General features: G+C 40.5%; 1 protein-coding gene across 1 annotated transcript in view; it reads right to left on the minus strand.

Moving 5' to 3' along the window:
* Positions 1-6,282: 6,282 nt before the first annotated feature.
* LOC115275980 (contactin-associated protein-like 3) overlaps positions 6,283-9,487 on the minus strand; it is a 149,649-nt gene continuing 146,444 nt past the window's right edge. The window contains exon 22 of the mRNA XM_029919691.1: positions 6,283-9,335. Within this exon, the coding sequence (XP_029775551.1) occupies positions 9,142-9,335 (194 nt within the window). The 3' untranslated portion in view covers positions 6,283-9,141. The remainder of the gene's footprint in view (positions 9,336-9,487) is intronic.

Consider the following 9,487-nt stretch of genomic DNA (forward strand, 5'->3'; position numbering starts at 1 on the left):
CCCCAATGTTCATAGCAGCACTGTCAACAATAGCCAAAACATGGAAAGAGCCGAAATGTCCATCACCTGATGAGTGGATCAAGAATATGTGGTTTATCTATACAATGGAGTATTACATGGCAATGAGAAAGAATAAGATCTGGCCATTTGTAGGAAAGTGGATGGACCTCGAGGGTGTCATGCTAAGCAAAATAAATCAGGCAGAGAAAGACAGATACCATATGTTTGCACTCTTAGGTCTAACAGGAGAACAGGAGAAACCTAATGGAGGACCAGGGGGAGGGGAAGAGGGAAAGAGAGTTGAGGAGAGAGAGGGACACAAAACTTGAGAGACTATTGAATACTGAAAACGAGCTGAGGGTTGAAGGGGAAGGGGGAGGGGGGAAAGGAGGTGGTGGTGATGGAGGAGGCACTTGTGGGGAAGAGCACTGGGTGTTGTATGGAAACCAATTTGACAATAAACTACTTAAAAAATGAAATTTACCTATTCACTAAAATTTATTTGTCACCCAAAGTCAGTACTTGGGTGCTTTCACAGGCATTCATGGACATGCGAAGGGCAGTGAAAAATTCGTCACCTGGCGTGCACGTTCCCCGCTGAGTTCTGATAAGCCTGTGGTCACGTCTCTTTCACACAGAGATGGGCGGAAGATGCAGACAGCAGGGAAAGCTCAGGGTCAATAGAGCAAGAAGCTTCTAGTCTGGCGCCTGTTCAGGGTGGGGGGGGGGCGGGGAGCTACGGCGACTCTTTAGCACTTCTGAACCTTTCTTTCTTTTTTGTAAAATAAAGAAAATAGGTAAGTTGCTTTTAGGATGTAAGAGTTAATCTCTGTGATGTGTGTGTGCGTGTGCACGCCTATATGTATATACATGTATATGCATACCCATATATGTGTGTACTTATATACATGTATCAAAAATATTGTCTTTGCCCTGAAGTCTATTTTATCTGATATTAATATAGTTACTCTTGCTTTCTTTTCATCAATATGTGGATGACTCAAATTTCTTCATCCTCTTTACTTTCAACTTGCCTATAGTATTATATTTAAGATGCATTTCTTGTTGACAATGTATTGGTGACTCAAGATTTTTAGGGGCATCTGGGCGGCTCAGCCAGTTAAGCCTCCAACTTCAGCTCAGGTCCTGATCTAACAGTTCATGGGTTCGAGCCCCGTGTCAGGCTCTGAGCTGTCAGCACAGACAGCCTGCTTCAGATCTGTGTCTCTCTGCCCCTCCTCACTCACACTTTGTCTCTTTCTCAAAAATAAGTAAACTTTAAAAAATGGGGGGGGGGAGTTCCTGTGTTGGTGGAGTGGTCAGTGGCCAGCGTCTGCACCAAATACAAAATGCTGAGCCCAGAACACCGAGAGAATGTTCTCCCTGCCATTTGTTCCTACTGCTTTTCTAAACGCAGCGTCTCTCTTTTTCAGACAGCTCTCACCCTCACTCTTGTTACCAACCTAAGAATCTAGAACAAAATTTTCTGAACCATATGTAATTATTACTATGTTATTAATATTGATGGTTTACCTGAATATTCATAATAGATTCACTCTTATTGCCATATGGTATTAATTTTATAAGTTTTTAAAAATGTTTACTTATTTTTGAGAGAGAGAGAGAAAATCCCAAGCAGGCTCTGCACTGTTAGGGTTTGAACCCAGGAACTGTGAGAGCATGACATGAGCTGAAACCAAGAGTTTGCTGCTCAGTGGACTGAGCCACCCAGGCATCCCTGTTTTTAATTATTTTTTGAGATCCTATGAGGACATCAGCATTATTATTATTTTGTACAGTCGATTTTTATCTGGGTTTGTCCACATATTTAACTCTTTATGCACTTCACTCTTTCCTGCATCTCAGACACTACAGTTTCTAGGAATGCCTTTTTTTTTTTTTTTTTTTTTTTTTTTTGGTGCTCATTCCACATCCTTTGACCAGTGTTGTCCAGTACGGTAGCCATTAGCCACGTGTGGTTATTTACATTTACAGTAATTAACATTAACATTTAGTTCCTCAGCCAGGAGCAGCCACAGAGCTACATGTGGCTGGTGGCTACTTCTCTGGCCTCATACAAATTTCCACTGAGCTGCGTTGCTTTAAAATTTCATGAATGAAGTTTTGGTGGGGCATGCTTACGCATTTTTTGTTACCCAAAATATCTTCACTTTGAACTCCTTTTTCCAAAAGCTTCTCATGAGTACAGGATTCTGGGTCAGATGCCTGCATCTGCATGTATCAAGGGAAGGACAGGGGCTTCTATAATCTCGCAGCTTAAAAGTCCAAGGTCAAGGTCCTCCTTAAATCCGATCCCTGTGTGCAGCCCCAAAATGAGGCGGGAAATGAAGCCCCACTTATTCTTGCTTTTGTAACTGTAATTTCTTGTGATGTGGAAGGCTCCTTCTGTTACTTTCCTGCAACTGGGGATAGAGTGGCTCAAATGTCTTTAGCGTGGATACGAAATGGCAATTAACCAGTTGCTTTCAGTTCATGAATTTTTCCTCTGGGCCTTGAAATATCTGAGTCAATTGCTTATATTGAAAAAAAAAAACCCACCAAATAATCATTTTAATTTCCACCTCAGCTTACTGTGTTTATAGGAGATCCCCAAAATATCCATTGACTAAAGAAAAGCGGTCAACCATAATAGCATTCATTGTGAGTTAGGCGTCCTGCTAAACCCCTCATATCAGTTAGGTACCTTTCTGCTAGGAAAATAGATGAACATAATTAGCATTAAACTGGGACTATTCGTTGGAATTCACTATCTTAATATATTATTTCCACCCTTGTCTCTAAAGTGGCTCAGCAATGACACCGTCCTCTCTTCCAACAGGATGCATGAGAACTATTCTCATATGCACCCAGATGCTCCTACTTAGATTCCCAGTATTTTAATAGATGGAAAGTGCACTCCTTGAAGGTAGCTGATTCCATGTCTTAGGAAAATGAAATGCAAGATGTCACGGAACATCATGTTGCTGACAGAAGGCAATGTGTTGTGTGTGTGTGTGTGTGTTTATTTAAGTCTGGAATAATTCTGGAAGAATAATGGAGGCTGATGATACCAATTTGAGAGACAAGAGAAAATGCTAATTATCATAATAACTAAATATAAGTTAATATAATTATACATATAATTATCAAATTAATGTAATAATATAATTAATATAATTATCCAAAGATAATTAAATATCTTTGGAAGAAGTTGAGACTGTAAAAAAGCATAAAGTAAAAATTTGATATAAAGCAGATCAAGGTGGCTGTTATTCAAAATTGTTTTAGAAGTAATTTTAATTAGAATTAGATGACCAATAAATGGATTTCCTGCTTAAACAATGTAGTTCATTGCTGCCTTTAAGGAATTCCTACAGGTTTATGTGTAAAAGTACAAGACGCTGGATAGATGGAACGGTGATGAGTTTTTTAAAAAGTGGGTCCTGCCCCCCAAATCGGAAGGTTAGGCTGGTTCAAAGAATCACAGAAAATTACCAAGTAGATAGCAGATCAGACAACATGGGAAAACAATGAGTTAGCCAAACGTCCTGAAAGGGTAACTGGCGAGAAGATGGAACCCGATGTCCCCAGGACACAAACGCACTCGGTGCCCACTGGCGGAGGTGGCGTGCCCCCTGACCCGGATGTCACAGGGAGGAGCGTGCTCCAAGAAAGAGTGTGAGCATGGAATGGCCAATGAGCATCGACAGTAAGCCCAGCCCCGGGGGTCACAGCCCCTAGCCTCAGCCCTTGGAAGACACAACCAGCGTGTGTGTGGTCTGACCGAGAATCCTGGCTGAAAGCTGCAGACGGTCACGTTCTGTTGAGTGCAGGTGAAGCAAATCGCTGAATGCCCTAGAAAGTGTGCGCATAACGATTGCTGTGTCCTCCGCGCCATAGAACTGTTACAAACAATACAAGCGGCCCGAGCCACACCATCCACAGGTCTGCAATCAGCTGGATATAAATATCACAAGTGTTTTTATGACCGTTCTCATAATTTGAGTGTTTTCTTCTGGCTTTAAGTTCAATTTAAAATCTTGGAGACAGCAACCTATTAAACATTCTAACTCATAAAATGTTTAAGGTAATTTGAGGATGTTTTCAGTCAGCCTGAGCAGATTTTATTTAGAAAGCTAATGTCTAAATGTAATTTTTATTTATAACTAATATTTATAAGCTAATTTATGTATTGTGGGAGTATTTAAATGTTAAAAAAATTCTAATATATATTCTATTATATATAGGCTGATATACATATATAAGTATATATGAGTGTGTATATATGTATATGTATGTATGTATATTTATATGCTTAAAATATTGAGCATTAAAGAAAGCACAGGTGGAATATTTCTTTCTATATAATAAACATCCTAGGAAGCATTCAAAGCATAAATCTGACACCATTAGGTAGAAAGTTGTGTGTGTGTGTGTGTGTGTGTGTGTGTGTGTGTGTGTGTGTTTAGCTGGACAAAAGTTTCAATTCCATATTTTTTCCACATGAAATATCTTCAGCATGAAGATATGATTTCATATCTGCAAAGATTGCAACAAGAAGGAACTATGGTCATGCGTTATCTTTACTCGCTGCGGAAAATGGAAGCCAGCCCGCTGTTGCATAGGAGCATCAGGACCTGCGTGCTATTGGCTGTGAATAATCATCCGTGTGACACTGATCTAAGCAATGAAGGCCTTTTGTGCCACAGTCTTCTAGTCTGTAAAAAGGGGATAATTATGCATGTCTAACCTCATTGGTTTGTTTGAAAAATTAAAGGGAGAGCCTAGGGAAGTGAAACACTATGCAGCTATAAAGGCTCTATTTAAAAAAATGTCTTAAATGTTCAGGAATTTATAAAATCTCATCTTTCAAATCTAAAGGCAAGGGTGGACCTGAGACGGGGCATTTGTATTCACAAAGTCCATGGTAAACCGAGTTCAGAGTCTCAACCTTTTAACACAAACAATGATACAATAAAGTGAATCCATATTATTTTTTGGTCACGATCAAAGGATGCCTAAATCTGATGCAGAAGTGTCACAGGAAGCAAGCCCTTCAGCTTACTTGCCCAGCCGTGTGACTTATGTCTGATAAATCCCGCCACACATCCCAGGACCACAAACCACTCTTCCTGAAGCCACAACTAGTATTTTACACTGAAAGTTACACCACATATTATGGCCGATATTCCGAAGAACATCAGTTACGGCAGGAAGTGTAGCCGGAGCTACACCCAGACAGCTTGTACAGGAGAAAAACAAGGCTCTTCTAACCTGAACTCACTTGCGACTAAAGTTGTTTCCTTGGAAAAAGCAACTTGGACTTGTTTGGGGAGCCTGAGTGGAGAGGAGACCAAGACTGCATGGCAAGGTATAGCTCATGACCCTGCTCACAGGAAATCTCAATGATTCTGAAAATAAGAAGAATTTTTTTAATAAAAACTCGATACTTTCTCTGAACTTAAATTTGCCAAACCGGTGCTTATGGATATTTTCATTTTCCCCAAAAGCAGTCATTCTTTGCAGGTTTGAGTAGCCCAAAGATCTATCGCTAGTCACATTTTTATTCAGCTGTAGCATTTTCAACGTGCACAGAGTCTGTTACTGCCTTGGAGCTCCTACATGTGCCCACGGGCTCACCTACACACGTAATCCACTTCTCTGCCGCTTGGAGTGCAAGTTGCTTCATGTTATCACTTCCTTTCTAATTCCCTCTTCCGTGTTGCCACTCATTAGGAGCCTGGCTGGGGGAAGGGGAATGAGCCAGAATCTACTGAAGGCACCAAAGGATTCCTTAAACATGTTAGTGCATGGAATGCAAGACAATAGAATAAGCCACACAATAAACATGTTTTCATTTAACATGGGTCCACTCTATCCCCCTAGATAGAAATAGTGGAAGACTATTTCGATAACCCAGCTGCACCGTCAGAGTGTATTTATACTCAATATGGAAAAAGCTACAATTATATTTGCCTTCCTTGAAGGCAGGAGCCATGAAATTAACAGTTTATTTTTAAAAAGCCCATCGAAAACAACTCTCTATCAGATGTGCAACAGGAAAGAAAGTGAAAAAGTTCCTGAAGTAGTGGTTATTCTAGACAAACAGAATACCCTGATCTGTTTTTCTACATTGTTAAATAATACCGGAGAGGGAAAGAAGGAAGGGGGAGGAGCTTCACTTCATAATGGAGTGAACAGAAGTTCCAGAGTGATAGTCCCAGTCATAAGTGTTAATTCCATACTATTTTCCTTTTCTACTGGGAAATAAATCTTGGGGAATGATGATCTTTCAACATTTATTTCATAGCAGGATGTTATTTGCAACTGGAATTTGTACATTTAGAGTGTTCCAGAAACCCAACACTAGGGGAAAATCACGTTTAACCAGTTTTGAGTATATCGTAAACGTTCAACAAAGACCTTACTGGTTGTTAAATTATTGTTCTCTGGCAAAAGGCTAAAATTCTACATTCACAGGTATTTTAGCTTGTATTAACCAGTAACTACTAGGTACCTTGTGTTTTATTTGGTGTTTGATAATTTAAATACCATCATAAATAATATTAACATAACATAGTATTCTTTCTAGCTACAGTAGAGATGACATAGCACACACACCATTATAGAATGTAGACATTTGCACATTTTTAATAGATTAGGGGAAAAAACAATATAATTCATAATTCAAATTCCAGTGAATTTCTCTTAAAAATATTTTCCTAATTTAATTCAAAAATGTTATCTTATTAACAAATAAGTAGGTTAAAAGTTACAAATTGGTAAAGGAAAGTGGATTATACACCACTGCAATTTGGTACAAACATTTTGTTTTCTCTTTTAACAAGAGAGCAGAGTACAGTGGACTGCCCTATCTATAAACCTGTAAAATGCCAGCTACCAAAGTGATGAATTCATTTGGAACTTAATATGATCATTTGTTAAAATTGCAACAATTTCAGGATGTTCACATTCCACTATGCATTCCATAGAGCAAAGGTGCCTATCATTTTCCTTTGAATCCTTCCCTGACCTGCACAGACCTTCTGGATGAAAATTATGTCTGTCTTTCACCAAGGTAGGTTTTCCATGTATTACTATATTGAGATCCTGAAAATCCTTCATTGTTCACTTAAAGAAACTTCAATAAAGATCTAGTATTGTGGTAGGGTGACTTTAAAGTGGCCCCCATGATCTCAGCCTGCTGGCTACAAGTCCTTATGTAATCTCCTCCTCCTGAGTGTGGGCGGGACCTACAACTTGCTTTCAACCAACAGAATTTGGCAAAGGTGATGGGCCGTCCCTCCCATCATCACTTTGTGTCATATAAAACTCCCTCTTATTAGCAGACTTGCTCTAGAGTCCCTCTGTCTCTCTGTCTTGTTAGCCTTGAACAGAAGCAGAATGGAATGCTGTCAATAACCATAAAGAACCAGGGCTCCCTAGCTAAGTCTCCAGATGAGAACACAGCCCTGGCTGATACTTAATTGCAACCTTGAAGGAAACAGCCTAGTTCCCGATCCACAGAAACATGGACTCTAAACCTGTGTTGCAATTAAGCCACTAAATTGTGGTAGTTTGTACACCTCCTAGAAAACTGATATGAAACCATAAGAAGAAAGGTTTCTTTGAGAAAAGACTTAGTATAGAAGATATCTGTTTCTATTCTTTAAGAAAAAAATCACAAAAAAAGTAGGTAGACACTCAAAGGTAATAGCAAGGCTAAACGTGTATAGTTCCAGGTGGTCCTATGGCGGTCAAGGTGAGCAATCTAATTCCTGGCAGGCACATGACAAGTGGCATGTGAAGACGCAGCACATCTGATTCGTAACTGGCCATTGAGTGCAAAGGGTGGGCTCCATGCAATTATCTCCTGACACTGCCACGAAAGTGGTCACTGGAACAAGTCCCATGGTTAATACGCATGCTTGGCTCCCCTTGTATGCGAATAGACGCTGCTATGAAAGGAGCTAGTTGATTTTGGGTGCTCCAACGGCAGCTGACCCCAAGATCCCAGATTCTTGACTAGAACGACAGACTGAGTGCAGATCTGACGGCCTGTGCCCTCCCTCTGCAAAATCACCCTTCCAGCTTCAGCGAGTGGTTTGCCTGGATCAGTTCAAGATTTAGAAAAAGAACTGGAGAGCTTTAGTTCCAGATATGACTCTTCCCTAGGAAATGAAAAGAGAGTCATAAGAGATCAAAGTGTTGTGATAACCTCAGCAAAAGGGGAACCACAGGACGACAAAGAACGGTGACCTAATCACCCTACATTTGATGGAAATAAATTCAAGACTATATATCACTTAAATGAAATGGATGAAGGCTACATTTGCAGGGTTATATATAGAATTGATACCTGGGCACAGGTTTAGTTAGAAAATATACGTTTCGGGGAGATCAGTAGGTAATCTTTATCATAATTTACAAAGAAAAATGAGCAAAGTGTTGCAGATCAGAATGCTTTACACACTGTTCGCTACCGATGCATTTTTCTGTTCCATAAATGAACAGAATACTAGAATTTCGTAGCTGACATTCAAGATGCACTTCATCACTAAAATGTACGCAAACTGACTTAAAAGAGACAAATAGTAAAAACAAGCAGCCCCCAAAATGGTCTTTTCCGAGTTCCTAATGCATTTTTGGCCACCGGGCTCTGGTTCGCAGGAAGATGGAAACGCTCCAAGACCGTCTGAGAAGCGCTTCCTGCTTACTAGCGTCAGCAGGGGACGGTGAAAGGGAGCAAACCACGGATCTCCGCGCAGCTCACCTCGAGTCCAACTTTGACTTTTATAAACGCCTGTGTCTCATTTTTAAGAGAGAAGAGCCACAGCTCACATCCGTGTCCTCACTTAACCCCCAGAGTCATTACGCAAAGTACATTTGAATTTTCAAAGATCGGGTCAGAACAGTCAGAAACCGCCACAGTGATTAACCCGCACACTGAAGTCACTTTCACATCAAAAGATCATGAAGCAGGACCGAGCGGGGCCGCCCGGGGCCACACACGAGCAAGCGGACGGCGCTCCAAGGCCACCGTCTGTCCCAAGAGGACAAGAGGGGGCTTCGTCCACCGGGAGCCCCCGGCTTCGCACAAAAGTCCTGTCACCGGAACCATAAGTGAGCCGCCGCCGCCCATCAGAAGAAATACTCTTTCTGGCTTTCGCTGACTGTACTTCGCAGGGTGAGCTCAGTTTTCAGAGCGGTCTCTGCATTGTCTCCGTGTTTTGGAATATTCGTCTCGTTCTTTTGGTACAACCATCTCTGTTGATAAATGCGTATTCCTATGGCAGTGATACAGAGCGAAATAAATATGACAACAGCTATCACACCTGGGATAGGAGAGAGAGGAAACAGTCAGAATATAAGTTTCGTAATACACTACAGTACACACAATATAAAGCTTTATGTACATCATATATACATATCATTTATATCATATATATTACATCATATACATATATATATCAAATGTGTATGTATA

The sequence above is a fragment of the Suricata suricatta genome, chromosome 13 (assembly GCF_006229205.1).
Source record: "Suricata suricatta isolate VVHF042 chromosome 13, meerkat_22Aug2017_6uvM2_HiC, whole genome shotgun sequence".
Classification (NCBI taxonomy): domain Eukaryota; kingdom Metazoa; phylum Chordata; class Mammalia; order Carnivora; family Herpestidae; genus Suricata; species Suricata suricatta.